The sequence below is a fragment of the Rhagoletis zephyria genome, unplaced genomic scaffold (assembly GCF_001687245.7).
Source record: "Rhagoletis zephyria isolate East Lansing unplaced genomic scaffold, Rhagoletis_zephyria_1.1 Rzeph_scaffold_02069, whole genome shotgun sequence".
In the NCBI taxonomy this organism is placed as follows: Eukaryota; Metazoa; Arthropoda; class Insecta; order Diptera; family Tephritidae; genus Rhagoletis; species Rhagoletis zephyria.
The window spans coordinates 71,991-95,519 of record NW_016159153.1 but is presented as its reverse complement, the minus strand read 5'-3'; the positions used below and the strand labels follow the sequence as shown (position 1 = coordinate 95,519).

The 23,529-nt window shown below is 36.9% G+C and overlaps 2 protein-coding genes across 3 annotated transcripts; both read right to left on the bottom strand.

Annotated features, from left to right (window-relative positions):
- Positions 1-14,647: 14,647 nt before the first annotated feature.
- On the bottom strand, positions 14,648-16,164 carry LOC108365944 (trypsin-1-like). Of its 2 annotated transcripts, XM_017620173.1 has the most exons (4): positions 16,089-16,164; positions 15,609-15,814; positions 15,368-15,402; positions 14,648-15,307 (listed from the first exon to the last, which is right to left on the bottom strand). In XM_017620173.1, the coding sequence occupies exons 2-4, from the start codon at positions 15,762-15,764 to the stop codon at positions 14,752-14,754; spliced, it is 747 nt and encodes a 248-aa protein (XP_017475662.1). In that variant the 5' UTR covers positions 15,765-15,814; positions 16,089-16,164; the 3' UTR covers positions 14,648-14,751. The 2 variants fall into 2 exon arrangements, with proteins under 2 accessions (XP_017475662.1, XP_017475661.1); XM_017620172.1 differs by lacking the exon at positions 16,089-16,164 and having other exon boundaries at positions 15,609-15,867.
- Positions 16,165-18,445: 2,281 nt separating this feature from the next.
- On the bottom strand, positions 18,446-23,003 carry LOC108365943 (leucine--tRNA ligase, cytoplasmic-like). Its single transcript, XM_017620170.1, has 8 exons — positions 22,877-23,003; positions 22,107-22,700; positions 21,806-22,047; positions 21,171-21,742; positions 20,652-21,110; positions 19,275-20,515; positions 18,975-19,206; positions 18,446-18,818 (listed from the first exon to the last, which is right to left on the bottom strand). Exons 1-8 carry the CDS (start codon positions 22,877-22,879, stop codon positions 18,613-18,615), a joined length of 3,549 nt encoding a protein of 1,182 aa, XP_017475659.1. The 5' UTR covers positions 22,880-23,003; the 3' UTR covers positions 18,446-18,612.
- Between the last annotated feature and the right edge of the window lie 526 nt (positions 23,004-23,529).

Genomic DNA, 23,529 nt, shown 5'->3' with positions numbered 1-23,529 from the left:
CCTATTTTGTTATTTTGAAAAAAGTGCATGATCCCTCCCATATTGGTCGCAATTGGCAGGAAAACTGCTTAGGCATATACCTGGAGCGATTTCTGAAAACTGCTTATTAATTTTGAAAGTACATTAATAATTTTCCTTTTCTTCTTCATAAATTTATTTCAACACATTACGGTTTAGTCATTTATTCTAAGCAAACATTTATAATTAATGCTTGTTTTTCAGTTTTTTGGCCTCGCATGCACTAGTGACGTAATCAGAATACGAAGCAGAAGCCAACTCTATAAGCAACAGATTTAAATTGCCTCTTTAATGCGTGCAATTCGATATGATTGAATTAACTTAAAGTGTACTTAGGTAAGCAAACTTTTAATTTTATTTTTCCTCATTTACTTAAACGTACATACTTATTAACATATGTATAGTATATATTCGTAAGAACAATTTGAGGTAGGCATATGGCGTTGCACTTAGTAAACTTTAAGTGAGAACAAATGCGGGTAGATATAAAATTAAGCTTACTAGGCAGCCGCTTACAGGCATATTTCTGTTTTCCTGCATTATAGAATTTTATCGGACTCCTCCCATATTTCTTTTTTTTTGTAATTTTAAGATGTAAAAATATTTTTATATACATACATAATTACATGTTTTTTTAACTTAAAAAAAATAGAAAAATTAAAAAAGTCTCCCTTCACCAAATATTCCCAACCACTTCAATTCAACTTTTTTTAGTAGGCATACACAGTTACTATATGGCATTGCCCAAAGACTATGTGTGTACGCGAAACACACCCCCATTTTTTCACGAATCAATAAACGTGCCCTCCTGCTGTTTTTTGGATATGTTTTTTTTCATACTTTCGGTAGTAAACAACTCACTCAAAACGTGTATAGTATTTGACTCAGTCATCCCACACGTACGCCGCCAAACTGTACTCGCGCTAGTAACACATGACCTAGGCGCCACACATTATACAACGCCGAGAAATGGGTCTATCCACGCCTGTCAAATGCAGTTTGTTGTTATGCCTCAACTGTCTCAAATGTCTGCTATAATCATGTCATCTATCATCTACATCAATCAAAATGTCAAAAATATGGTCACATGTGAAATTTGCATGTCTGCAGTAGACACAACAAACATTATGCAAAAGTATGTGAAATCCTATCGCCATATTGTAATAACATTGGGACATACTCGTACATACACGAATTTGGGGAATTAGGCCAGAATTTAATAACGGTATTGAATTGACAAAATTCATGGCATTTTTGTGTAAATTTAAAAAGTTTTCGGAAAGCGGTAGAAAAGGTTTGGAGGATAAGTAGGCGCAGTATATGTATGTATGTATGTATGTATATGTGTAAATATTTTGCATGCATTATTTATGAAGCCATATTCAATTGATGTCCACAATAACTGACATAAAACAGTACTTTATGATAGTAAAGGTGAAACGAAGAGGTGCATTTGCAAAAAAAATCCTCTCAATTTTTAAACCGTCTTCGCATTCGTCGCACTCTGGTTTGGGTGACAATTTTTGGTGATCAAATTTTCCAAAATTGCAAAATAAATGTTAACAAGCAGAATGCACGAAAACAAGTAGAAAGAGGTACTATACTGGATGCCACTGTCGAATTCCTATGTAGAATTGCTCGCTGATTCCGAAAATCGAGTTTTTTCTCTATGGTAAAGTTTTCGAGCTATTTTGAACTTACCGTAATTCAGCTAAAACAAAAAGTGGTTGAAATATGAACAGCAAACAATGTTACGCGTACAAAAAAATCCTTGCGCATTTTCATTTGACCACTCATTACATTTTTATTTAGACATGGATTTTTTTAATATTTCTGCATCAAAAAAAATATTTGAAACAAATTTAGCTTGAGTTATTTTGGTGGTTAGCGAGCCCTAACCCTAAGTTAGTAAAAAAAAAAAAAAAAATCTGGAATGATTTATTAATTTCTCGGAATCTATAAAAATTGTTCAATTTCTTTGTAAGATATACGCGATTAAGTGAAACCACTTTTTTGTCCTCGAAAAACTATCCATAGAAAAAATTTAGTCAGCGAGCGATTCAACATAGGAATTCAATGGTGGTATCTGGTGAACAAAAAACACAATTTTGGGGTCCAGTGTAACCGTCCACAAGTGAAGAGAAATTTTCTTTGAACACCTTAAGTATTAAAAAATTTTGCAATACAGGTACGTGTAAATATTGATGGCGGCATCATCATTTCGGGAACGGCCATTTCGGAAGGTAATTTTGTTACAAACGGTAATTTATACAAACATACAAATTTTAGCTATACAAAATAAATCAAAATACATACACTGCGAATGTATTTATTATTATTTTTTTTTAGTTTTAAAAACGTTCCTGAAATGACTTTCTAGTTCATCATTCAATACGTTTCGAGTTAAATTCAGAAATATGCCAGTTCGTGCTCTACCCTGCCATAAACTAAATTGGCGACGACCTAATCCAATTCATAACAGTGTAAATCAATTTAATAATAAAATTAAAATGTTTGTTTCCACAGCAACTAATTTCTCCACCTCCTTGATTTTGATCCACAGAAGCTTCTAAGAAGAAAAACTTCATAATTCATTAAGACTATAATCGTAGAGCTCACAAACACTCTACATAATTGTACCCGTAACAGAATAGTCGACAACTAATCAATTTTCAAGAAATATTTAGTTAATGCTCAATGCTTTGATGGGGTAACTGTACCACTGTTTTCTTGATATACATAAATATAAGTACATAACAAGTTTTTAAATTATTGCTTTGTCATGTATTTGCAAAGTTTTATAGTCAAGATTTGAATAACAAATTATCTGCACGCCTTGAATACCTTGAAAATAGAGGAGTAGTTCTTTCATAGAAATAAATTTTTGCTTGCATGTTTGCACATACTATGCATTGTCTAATGTACATACATACATATGTAATAGATTTCACGTTGCTATATTTAATGTAGCTTTCATCGATTCATTCATTCATTCTATTTCAATTCAATTCAAAAAGTCTAGCTTCTTTCCATAGGTGTTTCAAAAGCTTTTGAGTAAAGTTTTGCTGTATGCCATTTTTCAATAATTTGAAATTCTGATGATTTTAAGTGGGATTCGTTACGCAAGTGTACATCGATTATCGAGCTGGACTCCCGGCAGTGTGCTGTACGCTCATACCCACTGTTAAAAATGAAATATTACTCAGGAACTCATAAAAATATTCGGCACTCAGAGTAAAGAGTGAGAATAGAAAAGATAAAGTAGTGACGCTCAACAGGCTTTCACTTCACAGGCTTTCAGTCGGCATGAGCGCTGAAAGCCTAAAAAGCGTGGTGTAGAGTTCTTCTCTAAGGAGTTCTACTCTAACAGCGCTAATACTCTAGTCTGTGTTGCCTCCAGGGTTGCCGCTGACGAAAAAAATTCGACCATCCACTTGCAAAAAAATCTACCAAATCTGGAAAACATCTACCAATGACATTTTTTGTATAGTTATTTTAGTAAAAACTATGGTTTTGTTCTAATGTTTAGTTATTTCAATAAAATTTAAAATTTTCATTAAGGAACTTTTTGTTTAACTAATTTTACTGTATTTGATATCACATTAATGGCATCTTCTCACTTTCCCTCAACCAAACTAAAAGCAACAACAAATCTTCATGAAACCTCAACTGAAGTTACTATAGACAAATACAGTGACTTAAACACCCACTTCGGGATATTTTTTAAGTCACAATGTTTTTCAAGTAAAAATTTTACTATTTACTATTTTTTGATATAAGAATACTGTTTGTCCATAAAAAACAAGTATTCTAGCTGTATACAATATTTAAAAAAACTAAAACAGAAAATGTTTTCTAATTTTCGAACCTTTTACTCACAATTTTTAGAACAATTTTGGGGTGTGCATTTTGATAGCCCATGGAATTTTAGTATATCCAACAATTTTCAGCTAAAAACTCCAGTTGAGTCTTAAACTTCTTTGTCGCCGGGTTTTTGTGTTTTTTTTTTCATTTAACAATTGCCATTTATAAAAACTGGCATTGATTTTTCTATTTATTTTTATTTTTTTCTTTTTATTTAAAGCATTTTTTAAAAAATTTGTGCAATCAAAAGCTTCTCAGGATTCCAGTAAAATGAAAATTAATGCAATATAGTAGACTACACTTTTGGAAAGAAATTTATAATACATATAAAGATAAGTACGAAAAACAAATTAGGAACGAAATGTTTTATTTGTTTTTCAAACAAAATACTTAAACAAAAACGTACCAAAATGAACAAAAAACGCAACCCAATTTTTGTCTACCAATTTTGGTAATAATTTACCAAAGTGACAACCCTGTTTGCAATGCAAGTAAAATATTTGCTTTTCACAATACCTATTTGCCCCACAGTAAACGTGAACGGATGTATGATTTTCGAATGAGATGTATGCATTTAAATGAAATGTGTACATACATATATGCGTTGTGCCACTTACCGCTGTTGCAAATACTATTATCACGCTCCTTTGATTCACTTTTGTTTGTACTTTTGTCAATATTTAATTGGATTATTCAAAACGTTGATTTTTTCAGTCCGCTTTCAATTTCGGTATACTTTTCTTGATTCTATTTGTTTTTTTTTTCTCGTTTCTCCTCGCAACTTTAAATGTTCATTCAGCGAATACTAGGTTCTATTCAGATCTATGTAAATTAGATTAATGATTAGCATACTCATATATATAGTACTTCATATATAGTGATTGCAGAATGTGAGCAATACCGTGGTTGTACTCGTGATTCAGTCGTTGTGTTGACGGTGGGAGCTAAAAGCTCTGTGACGACATGCGAAGCAAAGGTTGCATTATTTCATTCCTATTCGACTTGAGTACAAATATTCAATTTGTTTTGCGATTTAATGGATTTAAAGCAAATAGTTGCTTTTAATGAAATCTTGTATGTTTTACAGTTTATTTGTACTTTCTACTACAAAACTAGACTTTATGTCTCAACATGATAGCAAAAGCTTTTCGCAATTACCTTCCTTTTTTTATGTGGCTTACTTTGTAATTTTCCATTTGATCGCTCAACTGTAATGCGCTTCTATATTTTTTTCTCTTTCAAGACCAGAAATCTATTCGATAACCGCAGCAACTTTTGTAGTAACAAGCTCGAAACTTTCAAATCTTTATTTCAAGAGCTTTTTAAATAAAATAAAAAATCACTTTAACTGGCCTATTCTGCTTGTTACCAAACATTTTGTAACCAAGAAATTTAGTTACCAAAAATTGTCACCACTTTTTGTAACCGCAATTCTATATACCTTGGTAACGTATTAAGCCATTGAGTAATTCAGCTATGAAGTTTTGAAGAAATTCTGCTGCTGCATATTTCACGGGGCAATATTTTGTTACTTAGTTATGCGATAGTAACCGGTAACATAACTTTTGTTACCAACGCGGACCGAATTTGTTCAACTTCTCCAGTGATTTTTTGGACTAGACTGTGCTACTTTTTTATTCCGCTTTGAAAACTAGATTTCTGTACAAAAATCGGCACAACATCCAGTCTCACAATAGCGCCACCAACCGAAAGCTTTGCAGTCGGCAAACTTTGCAACTAGTTCTAGGGGCTGAGCTTCTCGCCATAAAGCGGTGAAGCGGAAATACCGCTATTTAACCATCATCGTTAGTGACAGCAACAGTCAGCAACAGTCAAGTCAAGCAAGCTAAAAGGTTGTCAGTCTTGCCTGGGCGTTTCCTTATTATTAGGCCGCACAACATTGGAGAAGTGTTGGGTACAACCCAAACTTTATAAGGTTGAACGAAATTCCGTCCAAAATATAGCCTGCTGGCATAATCAACCAACCCCAATAAATCAGAGAGGATCTGGGAAAAGAGTAAAGAGCAAAAGAGGCCTGTACTGTAACCCGTACTGTTGCATGCTGATGTCAAAGGATCAATAACATCAAACTTATCTTAGGCAAGCCGGTGTTTATCTCTACAGGGTAAGCAGACTAATACTATGTCTCCATTGTGAGATTTAATGAAGATTTAGCCCCCTGGCGAGATTTAACGTTAAATATTTTGAGATTTACCATATAAAATTAAATCTCAAAAGGCAGTAGATTTAAGCTAAATCTTCCTTAAATCTTCAATAATATTGATCATTAAATACAATTTGTTGGGTGTGGCAACCACAAATTCACATGCCATAAGTCAAATGACGTTTGTATTTTCAATATACAGTTGCGGACAGCCAATTAAAAGAAACATGCATTTTCTTGTTTTTTATATTTTGGTTAGTTTTAAACTAAAATTATTAATATTTACATAACTTTGGTTGTAGTAAATTAAGAAGATATTATTTTAAGGACTAAAAAATTCAGAAAATATGTTTTATGATAATATCATGCAGAGTCTTCTTCGCTTTCTAAAAATCGTTTACGCGCTGCGACATGAAATTTATAAAATTCGGCAATGGTTCTGCTTTGATAACACTGCCCCAAGCAACCTCTAGAACTCAATTCGACACAAGCATATTTGCTAGCAGGGTCTTCATGATATACCAAAGGCCCGCGATTGGATTTTCGGTATCCTCTTATGAAAAAGACGAATTATTTCCCCAACAGNCTCTTATGAAAAAGACGATTTATTTCCCCAACAGCTCTTTACAAATTTTTCTTTGCGCAAATGATATTCTTTATTGTCAATGTTATTGTGGCTTATTAATNAACAATCGTGGTACAAAGCTCAATAAAAATATTAAAGATATTCTTTATTGTTTTGATAATTTTTCTTAAATTCGAGAAAATGATTCCGAATATTGTACCATTTGTTACATTTTCCAAACTATATATTATACGTATTTACCACGAATAATAATAAAGAATTCACATAATGGAACTCCGCTGCTGGTACCTTCCTTTTATCTGTCTGTATTTCAGTGTCCGCAACTGTATTCATGAAATCAGACATAAGAAAACGTCAAATATTTAAGAATGTGAACGTCAAACATATCTCGTTGTAGCAATGGAAACGGTTGTGATTTAGCAACTGGATTTATTAAATCTTGATAGGTAAATCTCGCAATGGAGACATAGTATAAGGGCCGTATGCACAATGTATGGAAAAGCACTTAATATGAGCTTAGCCAGAAGTTGGTTCAAAAGCGTTTTCGCCGAAACTACAAATCTGGCAAAGAGCTTAGTTCTAACTAAATCAGAAGTTACCAAATTTTACCAAAACTTGCTTTTTATGTTGCAAAATAGGATTGCAACAAAGTCCATAATGAAAAATTTTAATAAAATTATGCTCCGGATTAGTATTCTCGGGCAATTTAAAATGAAATTATATAATTTCTAATTATTGTCCGTACAGAAGCAGACTTAAAGCAACTTTTCCGAACTCTTTAACAAAGTCATAACAATGGTCAAACTTATTCCCTCTACATAGTTTATGGGAGCGAGTATCTTTACGTTATTTTGAAAGCTTTCGACTGAATCTTTACTCTGAATGCTTTTTAGTATCGAAAGCAAAATCGGTTTTGCCGATTCTGTAAGTGGTATAAAGTCGCACAATCATTTTCGTGGTATAATTACGGTAGGACTTCTACATAAAATTCAGATTTTCCTTTCAGTTTCGAGAAAAGATCACTAACTCCTATTACTTACTTACTCATTCAGTATTTAAATCGCATTTGCATTTTTCTAGTGCGCATATATTATAAAGCTTTTCAGATGTAACTCTATGTCAACACTTACATACGTACATTAGAGTGCCTCACCAAAAAAAAAGTTGCAGTTTTTCCAACAGAATTATAAAATCTAGATATATTTAACGAAAAATATTAAGATTTTCGTGAGCTGGGCCGATTTGAAAAGATTTGCAAAAATCGATTTTTTTTATAAATAAAATTAGTTTTTAAAAATAATTTTTTCTAAAAATCAGCTCAAATGATTAAAGTATTTAAGTTTAAAATGTATGCATAAAAATGTTTTAACATTTTAACAACGGAATCAAAATAATGATTTTTGGTGGTATTTTCAAATCGGCTTACACAGATTTTATAAATCCTTTATTTTTGTATAATGAGTGATGCGCCCTAATGTACATATGTTGTTGTTCTTGTTTTTTCTCACTTTTACATCTACAGTTTGAAGTTGGTCTTATATAAAAGTGCAACGATGACACATTTCAAGCGAGCTGTAAAGTTTTTCAAGGTGATTTATTTTTGGTTTTTCCTTTTTGTTTTATACTTATTTCGCTTAGTTTACTGACTTCATACACGTTTGTTTCTCTATTTCGTTTTAGAAGTGCGGCCTATATCACTTTTCAAACACTTCAGTTCATATTTAGTGCATTTTTCTTAGATTCAACGTTTGCCAAGAACGTCCATGTAATTTCTCAAGCGCTAACCCACACTCACTCTGCCTCACCTCTGCCACTTTGTTCGCCCCCAGCCCCCGCCGCCACCACAACCATGCCACCAGCACTTACACAACAAATCGACTAGCTAGCAGTGATTCAATTACAATGCATCGTCACACGCGGAATCGTGAAATGTTCTCAGCCTTTCCACTTAATCAGTTTGTACTTTAAATTTCAAAGCGTTGTTGCTAATGTTTTTGAACTGAGTTTTGAGCTTAGAACAACTTTTTATTTGAACTGTATAACCACTTTAACTAGAACTGTAACTTCACTACCAATTGCAGTTTAGCTTGGGGTTCTTTCTCCCTTAAATCAATTGCTATACTTGTGAGATATTTGAAAATTATTTTTTCAGAATATTTTCGACTTTTGCACGCGCACGTACATCCGTCTGCGGCGATAGTTCGCGTTGTAGTGAATTATCATTGTGGCGCTCGAAGCCTCTGCGGCGCTGCAAATTTGCATTCGCTTTCGAGCTCACATGCACTTGCATGAGCCACAGCGAAAACGGTCAGCGCGCAACGTTCTCACAGCCCCGGTATAATAAAGCTTCTGCGAGTAGAATAGCTTCCCATTTAGCAAACACACACGCTTGCACCCATAGTGCGGCATAGCGACCCCAGGTTGAGAAAGCTTTTCACCAGCTGCTTATTCAATCGTATCGAGTGCCAAGTTTTCTCATTTTCTATCCCACTTCAACTTGCGGCACGTTATGGAAAACGTTCTGCGGCGCTGGCGATGCGCCTGCTCGGCTCACGTGTACCTGAAACGTGCGCACGTTTGGGAAGCTAAGTAAACTGGTTGGTTGTGCGGTGTGTTAACAAATAATTCTGAGCTTTATTACTTTAAGCATTCTTTGGTTTGTTGTCGCGCGAGGGTGTGTGTGTATGTCGCATTGTTTTTGCTGCTGTTTGACGGGCGAAAGAGAGGAAATTGACATTGATTGTGTGCACAAAAAGCGGTTGAGACACAGCGGAAATATAAAGTTGCCGTTGTCGTTGGTGTCATTAATTCTCGTTGTTGGCGCTCGAGTTGCAAAACAATGATAAAGCCGAACTCGATATGTTGTGATAGGGTGATAAATAGGGTGAGGGTGGTCAGTTCATAAAACCGAAGGAATACCAAAATATGCCAACAGAGTTGCCAGGCTACATTTTGTATTAGGGCGGTTACAAATAAGGACAAATCTTAAGTTAGTATTTTTAGAAAAGCCTCCTAAAAACCTACTTTCGTACAATGTTTAGGTTAGGTTGCGGAGGCTGCACTTCGAACTTAAGAGGGCCGATGTGATACCGTTCGATTGGCTCGATATTGATTCCGACCATTTACCGAGAAATATAACCCATTATTTTGACAAAAAAAAACAACGCTTTAAGCTCTTTTTTTCCTTTATAAAATCCAAAATGTTGAAAATTTAAAAAACGAAAAAAATATTTTATATTTAAAATAAACCGGCAACTATTTCAAAGAAAAAATACTTCATTATGTTTACGAAATTTTTCCTTTGGTAATCATAGATGATTTGATAACTTTTAAAATACTAGGATAAGCTATGTAGGAAGCTTTAAAGAATATTTTCGATCCATATAAATTGTATTTTATATTTTTCGCTGGGGTTTGCAGATTTGCAGAACATACCCTGAGTATGATATCCTGAGATTTCCAGCAATTAAAAAAAAAAACCTTTATATTTAAGTTTAGGTGGCAACACGTACAGAGGTTGAAAAATGTATAGCGGCACGAAATTTTACCAAGTTTTGGTTATTTTGCCTCAGTTTATTTGGTGTTTCTTATTGTTTTATTAAAGTATGGCTCACTATCTACCAAAACCCATGTAATTCCGAATTTCAAACTTTGTAAAAAAATTTGGAAATTTCGACAAAGTATGTTCGACAATTTTTTTATATGGAGGAAAATTCACAATACCATCCACAAAAAAAAATCCTAAATGAACTATAAGTTCTAGTTACTTCAAACTTTTTTAAAAAATTCCGAATAAAAAGTGATGCACATTTGTTGAAATAGGTGAAATTTTTACAAACCTTGCACATAGTAAATTTAAATTTACGTGATTTTGGTTGAATGGTAAGCTATTATTTTATAAAAAAAACTATAAACATTAAATAAATAAAAAAAAAGTAGCCAAACTTTTAAAATTTCAGAGTACATTTCGCACACCGTCTTCAACTCACAAAAATATTTGCGTAAATCAATTCGTAGGAATTATCTCCAATTAATGCAAATATATTTTTCTACGTGTTGAATCTGTACGATCCACAAGCAGTTATATGTTTGAGTTGTGCCTCTTTTGAAGATTATGTGCGAAAACCACTTTTAATAATCACTCATACGCCCCTGCAACACCGACTAACCCACCAACACCAACAATTTCCTTTTGTTTTGGCCTCTTTAACTGCCTGTTTATGTTTTCTTGCAGCTCATCATTGCGCGATTTGTATTTTGTTTATATTTTTTATTGCTTTTTGTTTTGGTATGTTTTTCGCCAACTTTTAGAATACCTATCGTACGTTTTCAGTCGTATACAAATGTATGCATGCATTGGGCTTGTATGTATGTATATTTAGTATATCTCACAAACAAATTCTAATCGTTGCGGATGTACATGAATATACATATATGTATGTATGCACATAACTACACGAATAGCAAGAACATTTCTAAGAAAAAGTATGCCTTCATGAACACAATAAATTTAGTACATACATATATACATATATATACATACATATATGTATTTTCATTAGGGCGAAAACATTTCGTACAAGTAAATAAAACATACGTATGTGCATACATTAGGGTGGTTCAAAATAAGTAAAGTCGGAAAAAGTATACCCCTGTTTTTTTGTTTTGAAATCAAAAAATATTTAGAGATCGCCCAAAGCGCTCCAACTTTTCGATGTATTTTGTATGGGAAAAAACAACTTTTCGTGGAAATGGTATGGAATTCTTGAAAATCAATATTTTCCGATAGAACAATTCTAAGGGGTGAGAGCATAAAAATTCCGAATTTACTTTTTTTTTTTTTTACATGCATTTTCGGACCACCCTAATGTACATACATATATGAATATGTAGTCGAATGATAATGCAAAAAATAATTCCTAATTTTAACATACGAATTCTTTTTGTTGTGGTTGGATTTTAACGACGAAGCGAGAAAATGATGCATTATTCTTAAACCAAGTGGAATCAATTTCTCAACCAGGCAAAAAGTCTGGGGATCTGACATTCTATGTGCGGAAGTTGAAGAGTTGTTTATATAAAATTGAAAGTTAAGTTCTGATGGGGCAATCGTGATTTATTTACTAGATAAACTCTTCGCTTGCTGTGACTTATGTTCGACCGTAGAATAGAAATTGCTCATTTAACATCAAATAAGAAATGACCAAAGTAGCTGGCCCGTTATTTGCTCGTTCAATGAAAACTTATTTCTGATAAGGTCTCTTAAATTCTCTATTCGAAACGTTCTGTAATGTTGACTTAATGGAAGTAACAAAATTTTGCGTCACAGTAGTATTTGTATGCTTTTCCAACAAGTTTCTTTATTCTCAATCTTCTTTGTTCGGCGCAATGCAATTTGTTGCTTTTCTAGTATTCCATTTGTATTTATTAGCAAATCGCCCTGTTATTTTCCATGGCATGACTTTGATAAAGTCATAAGTAATGACGACATCTCCAACAACATTAACCCCAACACAATAGGCAATGTGACCGGTTAGTTAATAAACAATTAAACAGTGTATGGCATTTTGCATTAAAACTCTTTTTCTAAGCCGATGCGCACTTGCCATAATAGCGCAAATGTATTGCTTATGTTCGTAATGTTTCTCCTCTTAAATCCGTTTTAAATAAATTAATACAATATGGGTATCAATCGTAATGTTTTTGAAAAGGGTTTTAGTTCTAAACTACATGAAGGAGGGTTGCCAACTGTTTGAAAAATCAAATTCTAATTGAATTTAGGAAATTAGGTCTTTTTTAGTTTGAAAATATTTTGGAGAGGGTTGCCACCTGTTTTAACAGTCGAATTGATTTTATACTCAAATTAAGGTGTCAAACGTAAGAGTGTTAAGAAATGTTCAGCTTGAACATGTAGAATTCTCTGAGGTATCTTAGAAGGGTTACCACCTGTTTTAAACCTAATTTCAAATACAATTATATTATAAGTTAAATGAGTTATTACAATATAGGTATTGATCGAAAGAATCTTGGCTTTATTTCTAAGCCACATATCTCTAGCAGGGTTTCCACATACATATTTGAAAATTAAAATTCAACTTGAGTTATAGGAATTAGGTAATATGAATACGTATGTATGTATCACAATATGAGTGTCAGATGAAAGCGGTTTAAAAAGGTTGCCAACTATTTAAAAGCTTAAATTATAAATATTCAACGAAGTATTACAATAAGGGGTATCAATCGTAATGGGTTCGAAAGGGCTTCATTTCTGAACTAAGGGGGTTGTCACTTCTTTTAAACCTCAAATTGAATTCAGGGACTAAGTTATTTCACAATAGAGAGGTTTAGAAAACTGTAATTTGAAAATATATATAGAATATAGAATAAATGTACCGCTATAAGCTAGCGATATTCAGTCGACATGTCAAATATACATAGTACTGTATATGTATGTGTGTATGTGGATGTAGCTAATTTCATACTAAACAATTACTTTGCATTATTCAATGAGACAAATAAATAACCATAATGATGATATAGCACATCAATTCGTTATATTCGTTACATACCTACGAGTGCATACTACGTATGTATGTACATACGATTTTTTGTATATCAGTGAAGTATTGCTAAAGCGTAGTTTAACTAATTGCACAACTGCCAATGGGTTTTATTTGCAAACAAGTACGAGTTGTTAAGTTTAAAAAGCAAGTCGAGACAAAAAAAATGTTAAAATGTTTGCGTGTAAGTTTTCTGTGCGTTTAAAAAACTAGCAAAGGCCTCCCACAGCAGCTCATTTAGTACAAAAGCAGGCATAATCTGGTACGTCAGACCAAATGACGCAGTTCGGAATTTAAGTTTCATCTCTGCGTGCATAAATTATTCACAATTTCCACCAAACTAATGGCATTGACATTGACGCCACTCACTGCTTTAACTTTCTTGTGCGGCGTAAGTTATTCCTACGGCCAGCAAGCATCCTACTCGATTTTATACATTTTCTTGGGCGAATGTGACGAATGCAGCCAATATGGTACCCATTTTAAGTTATGTACATATTCGTAGGTGTCAGCAATGTTTTTTTTTGTAATAAAAGCAGCACTCAAAGCATTTCGAATTTATTCCAGTGGTGTATATGTATAGTAAAAAGATTCATTATCCCACTACCGCTCCCATTAGTTTGGCACCAACTTATATCCGAGTATTTCACCCCACGCTTTTATACAAATACGCAAAATGATTTTAACGAGCGAGTTAAAGTATTAAGGATGTTTAAAATTATATTATTTTATTATATCAATATTCTAGTTAACTGCTCCCAGAGATATGCGTCATGAGAATTTAAGGTTATATCGACACCTGAGTGGAAGAGCGACATTGAAAATATGCTCAGATAGGGCGTTTTTGAATCGGCAGCTGAGAGAGGGCGTTCCTCAACCAAATTCCGATATAGGGTGTTTTTAAATGAAATTCTGAAGTAGATCGCTCTTGAAAACTTTTCTGAGATAGGGCGTTTTCGAACTGGCTGCCGAGATAGGTCGATTTTCCACTCAAGTATCGATTTGGGACGCGCCCCGTTTCCTTTACCATCAACTCAATTTTTTTCTGTCAGAGATTTGTATGGGAGAGACCATGGAACCTTTTCCAAAAACTTTCCCTTTCCTATAACCCCCCAACAAATTTTCTCTGTGTTATTGCAGTATATCCCATTTCAGCGCAAGTCAGATCTGAAACATTCTTACTTAACTAAGGGTTCTATACTTGTGATTTCATATTCTAGAATCCCGGAACCATAGTTATGATTCCTCATACAAATATGGTGGGTACCAGATATTCACATATGCAAATTAGTTTTGAGACTTCCTTGTACTATGCGTCGATCTTGGACTTCTAAAAAAATGTCCTACCAAAACGACTTTCGGTTGTTTTCGAAGATGTAAGGCGCTCGATTTATAAAGAAAAAACGGAATTTCAATGTAACGAATACTGCAATCTCAATACATGCTCGATTCTATCGACTCGTTTTTAATATGCAGTGAGGAAAAAATCATCAAGGTCACACTTATTTTCGTCTTATTTAATTCATTTGTACAACAATTTACAATTTCATAAACGTACGCTAAACCCCACTATGCTGCCGCATCCACTCGCGCGCATACTGCACACGCGAGTACACACCGGGGTATTCCGGTCTGGCACAACCATAACCCCACGACACCACACCCACCAGCACACCATCTTTGTTGGTCAGCGGACCACCCGAGTCACCTTGGCAAGCGTCTTTGCCACCTTCGAGGTATCCAGCGCAAATCATACGCTCTGTAACGCCACCAAATTGTTTGTACTTCTCGGAACAGAGATCCTGATTGAAGATCGGCACCTCAGCCTGACGCAACCATTGCCGTGATTCGCTCTCATTCTGCGTATTACCCCAGCCGGTCACATAGCAAATATCGCCATCCATGAATTCGTCGCTCGCTCCCGGCAACTTGACTGACTTTTTATTCTCCGAGAATTGGATCTCCTTATCGAGACGCAGCAAAGAGAAATCGTAATCCACATTGGAGTAATTGAACTTTTCATGCTGTACAATTTCGTTGACGCGCAGCAATTGTCCACCGCTAGAAGCTTCCGAAGAACCGATGCGTACCTTTAGTTTGTCGGCGGTTTTTCCGCTGAAAGAGGTGGAGATTAAAGTAGATAAGGATGAGATGCATAAAAACTAAGGAACTTACGCAGTACAATGAGCGGCCGTAAGTACCCAGCGAGGCTAAGCGGAAAGAAAGAGAAGAGTTTACTAACACAATGAAGTAAGTTAGGTATGGGGGTGCCTTTATAGAGACAACCTCGAAAGTATCCATATATTTCATATATTACGAGATCACACCCTAGATTTACCAAGCCTGGTCGCCGTAATGTTCGGCGAAGTGTGCGTCTTCTTCTGCTAAAAACAATGCGCCTTTTCTGCTAACTTACCGCTATAATCGAACCTCCACATATGTGTCCACCGCTTGTCTGTAGTGAAATCTGGTGTGGCGCATCGGTAATATTTACTTTGTAGCCACCAACAATGCGTCCATCCAGGCGTGGCCGCGGTAAGATAACATCGGAGGGTAAGGCTGCGTCGTCCATACGCGCCGTATTCACTTTTTGTCCTCTCAGTGGCTGTGGAATGATGCATGCTGCAAGGAATAACATGAAAAGAGACGGGGGTTAACAATTTGAAATCCAAGTTTGTTGGAAAAATGGCATGGTTTTACTTCTGGAAGTTCTCAAACGAACCATAATAAGCTTAGCTCTAGAACCCAAACACTTTAAATCAGAACCTGACGCTAGGAACTTTTGGATTCTTACACACAAAGCTTAATAGTTCTCATGAACACTCTTCCTCCAGATTTGAGAGTATATTTTTTAAAGCCTATAGACCAAATAAAATTGGATGTTCAAACTGCATACTTCAGTAACTAGGCAGGAGAAGGCACGCGTCTTGTATGCTAGTTGGGTGGTGGATGAACTTTGGTAGCGGTATTTACGAAATATTGGATCTCGTCCATGAGCTCTCGAATATGTCTTCTGGTGGTCAAATGCACCCTACTGTGGTAACCGAGCAGACACTCCGCATGCTGGGCACTCGTCGGGCACATCTGAGTTCACTCTGATCAGATAAGAGTTAAGCTTTCTGCAATAGCCAGAGCGAAGTTGTGCTATTGTGGTGCGAGTATCCCGAGGCAGACAAAGCTCTGTCCCGTCCACGTCGGGTGGTTGTGTACCCAAAACGGCATTTACAGGTCAGGAATCGATGTAAGTTGAGACCGACTCCCTGTGAATACCATTTATGGCCTGTCGGTATGCTGTCGGGTCCAGAGGTTGTTTTATGAACCCCTTTGAACCTTTCCGCCAATACACTCGCATATTCTCAACAACGTTTTTTCATCCGAGTACTGCGTAAGAGCGATTTGAAGACTTTTTTTTGGTGCGGCAAAAGGGGGCAACTCTTAAAGGTGACACGGGATTTTTAACCGTCAGAAACTGTGTGCAATTCGTGTGGGTTCCTTTGACAGCTTGCCCTCTTTTGTTTTGATATTAATCAAGGTAACTTTACAGTGAAAAAGCGAGCTGGATCGGAGAGGTAGCTGCTTGCTTTCGAACTCAGGTCATCCGTCTCCTTTGGCGAACCACAACATGAGATATCGTCACAATGCATGAATCTTCATCATGTGGCTGAGGGGCTCCAATATAACTAAAATAAAAGCTGCCAGAAATATAGTATCCTCAGGGACGTTCTAATTTCCACTTTAATTTGCATTGAGTAATTAAGAATCCAAGTCGGCATTTGATAAATTTGCATGCTCCCAGAACCCAAGTATGATAAGATTCCGAGGCGAAACGTTGTTGAGGATTTTTATAGTTGTATTGTGGAACGATTTTCCGTCATCCCTTGTCCGGTTTCGGCGTTGTGCCATCTTCAGTTTCATTTTACGTTCCATGAAACCGGTTTGTCTCCAAACCAAATTTGACAAGGGATGATGGAAAAACGTTCCACAATACATCATACCCTGTCGGAAACACAAACAACCAAAAATAAATTTTTATAGTTCTTTCGAATTTGGAATCTCCGAACAAACTGTATTGGTAAAAGTACAATCCAAGACTTTTGCCAGCAAGGCGACTTTTTGAATTATCTTCACTGAATGTACTTCTATAAGTCATGAACTTCAATGAAGACTCAACACTTCGGCTTTCCAATTAAACCAGATTATTTCCCATATTTTTTACAATAACAATGGTTTACTAGTTTTAAAAAAAATATTAAAAAAAAATAGTTCTCCGTAAATAGTTAAAAAAAAAAACAGAAAAAAATATTCAACACACCTCCAGCTCGCACTTCCTGCATTAATCCACATAATACCAAAACGGTAACAGCTAAACAATATGACTTAGTTCCCGACATAATATTAATCTTCTGCATAAAAAACTCCGAACACCGAACTCACTCCACATACGTCAACAACTCCGCACGGAAATCCAAGAAAAACTGTGCCTTATCAAGAAACTTGTTGCACCTTATATAGCGCGCATAGCTGCAATAGCCGCCCCTCAAATCTAGACCACATTTCTATTAAATGGTGTTTTCTTTTTTTTTAATTGTGCACGCAACAATCTTGACCGCCCAGGGTTTTATAGCATACTCTATGTACATATGCGCACCGAATATATAGAACATTGTGATATGATTTCAACGAGCAGCGCTTGACTCGAATGGCATACATAGTTAGTTAAACCATTGTGTTGGTACTGCAAATCAAAATGAGGCCAATAAAACAGAAGCGCAGACAATTCGCACCCGCAAGCTTGAGTGGCTTAGATGCACCACTCGAAAAGTAGTGAGGTGTCCAATTGTTGTACGCAGTTACATGCAGACAAATGTATGTATGTTCTTCTTTAGCATTGTGTGCTTTTGTGGTGTTTGCAAAGTTTTAAAGGAGCTGATATGACACAGATAATCTAACTGGTTTTTACAAGTGAAAATGAAAGCACTTTGCGATGAGCACTGTGTCAATAAAACCACAAAAGTTGTAAATTAAGCAAATAGTTTGTATATCTAACATAAAAACCTCTGTTGTAGGGTTGTATATACGTGCGCGCATATGGTATCTTGAGCACATTTGTTGCACGGCGCCTAGTCGTGGCCAATCTGATTTATCAACCACGCAATAGATTTATTTATATACGTTAATGTTCTGGCCGTTAACTTCTAGCAACCACGCCTCAAAAGGTTGCCGGCATAAATGCAAATATGATGTTTTTTTTAGCTGTACCAACTTTTTATTTATACATAGGACGTAACTCAGTAACCTTTTACATGCTCAGCAAATCTTTTGTTGTGAAATTCCGAATTCTTTAAATAATTATAAATTATTGTAAATTAATTTATTTAAATAAATTAATAATTTTTTTTTTAATATCTTAATGGGGCAAACTAATCAACCACATAGATGAATTGGCGACCAACTTCGACAACTTTGTCATCGACTTTCAATGAAACCTGCTTCTTCTCTACATCTAATGAAAATTCGCCCTCGGTCAATGGAGTCTTGCCGGTTTTGTAATCTTGGAATAATGGAATTTGGCGTGGTCCAAGCGCTGGATCATCATAGCGCCAAATTTTGAGAGTTGACAGGTCAGCTGCGAATGCAAAAAAAAATACATATTATGGATACATATAAAATCCGCTGGCAAAAAATGTTATCAATAAGATTTTAGATAAAAAAGAAAATAGATTAAATAAATTTGTTTATGGAGCGCTTAGTCGTTTATAATTCATTAAATGACTGCACACACCTTTAAAGTTTATCAACTTTGCCAGTTTTTCAATCAACTGCTTTACCGTGTCGCCTTCACAAATGACTGTGTTTACTTGAAACAATCCGGAACGCTCAACTGGATTTACCAGTTCGACTGTTACATTCGGCGCTATCATAAACGCAATGAAAGGTGAGCCAGGACGCACCTCTTCACGCGTCTTCTCTGGTGCACTGGGATCGTCGGTGTATTTAACTTCTAAGTCATCCACCTAAGGAACAGAAAAATAGTCAATTAATATTCTTCTGTAGCTTAACATTTCCCAACACCAACACCTACATCTAATGTATTTTTCAGATAGTCCAGATTGTTAAGCAGCACTTGTCGCTCGTCGAATTCCAAATTGATGGCGAGCGCATCAACACCTTTGCCACTTTCCACTTTCTCGCGTATCATTTGCGCGAAGGGCATTACACGCTTCATGAACTTCTTTAGCTGCTCCTTTTGCTGCAGCGTTGCAGCAATAATTTTATTATCCGGAAACTTGCCATCTTTACTGTACAACTCACGCAGCGTGTCGAGCACACAACACTGCCATGGTGGGTATGTTTTGGCCACCCAGACTAATGCGCGATCCGGCTTGACACTTGCCGGGTCCACCGCCTTCTCCTTGCCACCCTTGCCCTTGACATGAAGTAAATTCTTCAGATTGAGTCGGAACGAATGCGCCGCTTCCATCAAATACTCAGATCGTTTAATATCAATCTCATTGATTTCGCCTACGCTAGGCCAGCGCGCGTGTACTATGGACTGCTTATTGCCTAGCAGGCCCCACACATAGTCGGCAACATGTGGACAAATGGGCGCCACAAGAAGTGCTTGGCGGCGTATAAACTCCAGCACCAACTGCTCATGCATACCTTGCGCCCCAGACAGCTCGCGATATTTGTCACGAGCTAGTTGCAGCTCATAGAAACCAGTGCGCAGCGCTTCTTTGAACAACATTTTGCGATAATTCTCGTCGGTTTCGCGCGTCTTCAGATTCATTTCACTGATGAACACCTTGTCGTTGAAAGTGTCCGGTTCGCCCTTACGGAGCAATGCACGTGAAGCTAGCATCTCTTTCACCCACTCAATAAATGTGTACAGCCGAAGAATACCAGCATCGGCAGTGCTTACAACGAAGTTGGCATCTTCTACGCCGTCGCCGGAGTCGGCCAGGCAAAGTCGCGTACCATCAGCAGAAAATTTCTCAACGGCTTCGTAGAGTGTAAGAAAATTGCCATCAGACTTGGACATTTTGGCGGAATTTAGTAGTAGATGGCCATTGACTCGGGTACCCATAGGCCACTTGTCTTCGTTATTTGGCCAAATGGCAGCGTGGTTGTAGAGCATAAATGTAAGATGGTTATTAATCAAATCCTTGCCGCTGACACGTATGTCCATAGGATACCAGTACTCGAATTCGCGACGCAAAATGTCTAGCGATTCTTTCTTTACCGGCAGTTTATCGGAATAGGGAGTTTCGTTGAAGAAAATGTAATCCCACACGTCGGGTGTCATATCTTTGGCGGTAATGCCTTAAAAGTGAGTAAAATATACATTTAATATAACAAACAATAAACTAAGCCAAATTCGACTAGACTTAAGCAAGTGCTGCATCTTCCATAGGGACTTCGTCTGATATTCCCTACTCATGCAACTGCTGATTCTTACCTAGTGGACTCGGTATTTCGCCTCTAAAGGATCCGGCTTGCAGAAGGTGCACAACTGTGTAGAAAGCCATATAAATTGTGGAATCGGATAGCGATTCAATAAGCCACTGTTGGTCCCACGGCAGCTTTGTGCCAAGCCCATAAGTTCGAGAGCAGGCGTATTCGTGCAACCAATTCAAGCATGCTTCGAAGTTATTGCGCGCCTCTTCGTGGTATACCTCCATGCCATCCAGCATCTTCTTGGTTTCCGCTTGCCACACAGGCTCGCCGTAGTTCAAATACCATTGATTGCAAAGTGCCACTACACACTGATCGCCAGAACGGGAAAGAATTAGTTTTTCTGGTTCATAATAGATTTCTGCTTCATTCGCGGCTACAAGTTTTTTCTGTAAATCTTTCTTTATATCCTGCACTTTGCGTCCAGCGAATTCACCAACCAAAAGTACGCCATCGTAAAATCCTTAATAAAATTATAAAATTATGCATTACTTTATACGTAAAGTGGTATATCGAGGTGTACCTTTCAAGTAGCAAAGCTCCTTCGCTTCAGCCAATTTGTCTTTGTCATTCTGGGACTGTATTTTAAATTTTTCATAGGCGTAGATAGCACATGTGTTTCCCAACGTGGGCACCTCTATGATAGGCACGGGCGTAAAAGGTAGTACCATCTCATCCTTGATGTTGTACTTTTGACGGAATGCTTCTTTTTTCTGCAAATCTACTAAGGCCGCATAATCATCAGGCGAATCGGAAGGCACAGACGTCACAACCCCAGTGCCCTTATCTTCTTTAATCGACAACATTGGCAAAGTGTAGATAACTTTGTGTGATGTCATTGGCGCAGCAAGCGGTGTGCCCAACAAATCCTGACCAGTCAGCTCGGCGATCTCTCTCACCTTTCCTTCTTCGGCACTAAAGCCCTGGTAGGACATATTTCGCGCTGCGCGACGTGTGCTTATCCACACCTCATTTGAGCGTGATGTTTGCCAGGCAATGTACTTAATATCAGGATGCAACCAACAGTTTGTCTGGCCATACATAGTTTCTGGGCGGAGCGTGGCGGCCACCATATAAATAAGTGCATTAACTCCACTGAAATGGTTTCAGTTTGTTTTTAGTAATGTTGGAATTTTCATTGAAATATTAATCATCTACCTCAGCTTTGCTGGCTTTGCAAGCAACTTCATTTTAATCAAGGTGTATTCTTGTGGGCCTACCCCCTCGCCCGTTGAACGGTCATGATCCATGCAAGGTTGACCATCTTTTGGTGAGTAAATGGTGTAACGCTTACCGTACATCACTTTGCCGCGATTTTTTAGATGGAGAAATTGCCAACGTACAAATGAATCGTAATAGGGATTCGCATCAGTCGTGATGAAAGTGCGCCGAAAGTCTACCTACAAAAAAAAATTTTCGCTAAATGCTTTAAGAATTATGTGTTAAGTTTTTAACTTACATGAAGGCCTAGACTTTTTAGATCCTTGATAGCCAGAGGCGGAAAATAGTTCAACCAGTATTCTGCTTCTGCGAAATTCTTTATCTCCTCGTCTTTCAACCCAAGACTTTGCATAATCTGCCACTGATATTTGGCGGCAGCTGTTTTGGCAACTGCCTTGCTCTTCTTACCCTTGGATTTGTCTTTTGGCACTTCGCCTTGTTCCGGCTCTACGGGAACATTTGAGTTTTCTTCCACCGGAAATTTAGGCGGATAGCCAAAGTCTTGCAATTCTCGTTTCAACTTATCGGCGCATGCTTTAATAGGCATGCCAGTGCAGTGAAAACCAAATGGCCAAAGCACACGTCGTCCCTTTAGCCGATGATAACGCATAGCAAATTCGGCTTTAGATAGCGAGAATGTATGACCCAAATGTAGGCGACCATTCATGTAGGGAAACGGAAAAGTGACAAAGAACTTCTCATCCAGACTTTGGCGTGGCTCAGCTGGCGCATCAGTTTCGTGTACATGTTCAGCTTCCCAGCGTTGCTGCATATCACGCTCAATTTGCTGAAGATACTCCACCTTAAAGGTACCCTTGCGTTCGATGTTTGCCTATAATTTAATACAGAGATTAGCAATTTGAATAAAACATGAATCACTGTGTGCATAGCTGTCCACGTTATTGCATCAGATTGCACTCGTGGCGTAGCAAAATGTGCAATCTACAGTAAAGGTGTTCCTGTTTGTACTGAAGGGATCGTTCGTATTTGCGGGAACTACGTACTTACCATTTCGTTTAATTTCTGTGTTGTTTTATTGGAATTGAATAAATACACACAAATACGCAAAGAAAATAGAAAACGCTAAACGAGCAGCAAAACTGCAATGTGTTCCCGGCAACAGCTGTTGAACTTGTGATGGCAAAGCATCGATGTCACTATCGATAGAATCGACTATCGATACTATCGATGATATTTTACATGGTATAAAGGGTATGTCAGATGAAACTACATAGCTTTGCTTGACATTTAAAGCGAAGCGCACATTGGCGCGATTCTGTCGATGCGAATCCGCAAGCCCAAAAATTACAACAATGCTACCCATACATTTTAATGCGCTAGCGCACACTTGCACGATTCCGTCGCTGCGAATTTTTCGAACATTCAATGTTCCTCTCTATTGACGCGTTCGAAACGCGGCTTGCAGCGTTTTGAAGGCGTCAAAGAAGAAGAAGAAAGGTGTCACAGCAATAAAGGCAAAGAAAAAAAAACGTGTAATGTACAAAAACTAATAAAAACGTTCGTAATAATAGTATTTTGTACGATTTGGGCACGCCGAGTGCGAAAATACACGAAATAAAGGGAAAATTGAGTGAATTGTACATCGGAAATCGACGCGAAAAAATCGCTCAAGTGTGCGCACGTTTGCGGATTCGAAGTTA

Excerpts from the sequence above, each read along its gene's own strand:
- LOC108365944 (XM_017620172.1), bottom strand. The coding sequence starts at position 15,830 with ATGTTATTCCTTGCAGCATGCATCATTCCACAGCCACTGAGAGGACAA. Across the intron at positions 15,403-15,608 it reads GTGGAGGTTCGATTATAGCG|CCTCGCTGGGTACTTACGGC; the intron begins GTAAGTTAGCAG and ends CTTTCCGCTTAG. Across the intron at positions 15,308-15,367 it reads ACGGCCGCTCATTGTACTGC|CGGAAAAACCGCCGACAAAC; the intron begins GTAAGTTCCTTA and ends CACCTCTTTCAG.
- LOC108365943 (XM_017620170.1), bottom strand. Across the intron at positions 21,743-21,805 it reads GCAAAGCCAGCAAAGCTGAG|TGGAGTTAATGCACTTATTT; the intron begins GTAGATGATTAA and ends AAACCATTTCAG. Across the intron at positions 18,819-18,974 it reads AAAGTTGATAAACTTTAAAG|CTGACCTGTCAACTCTCAAA; the intron begins GTGTGTGCAGTC and ends TTGCATTCGCAG.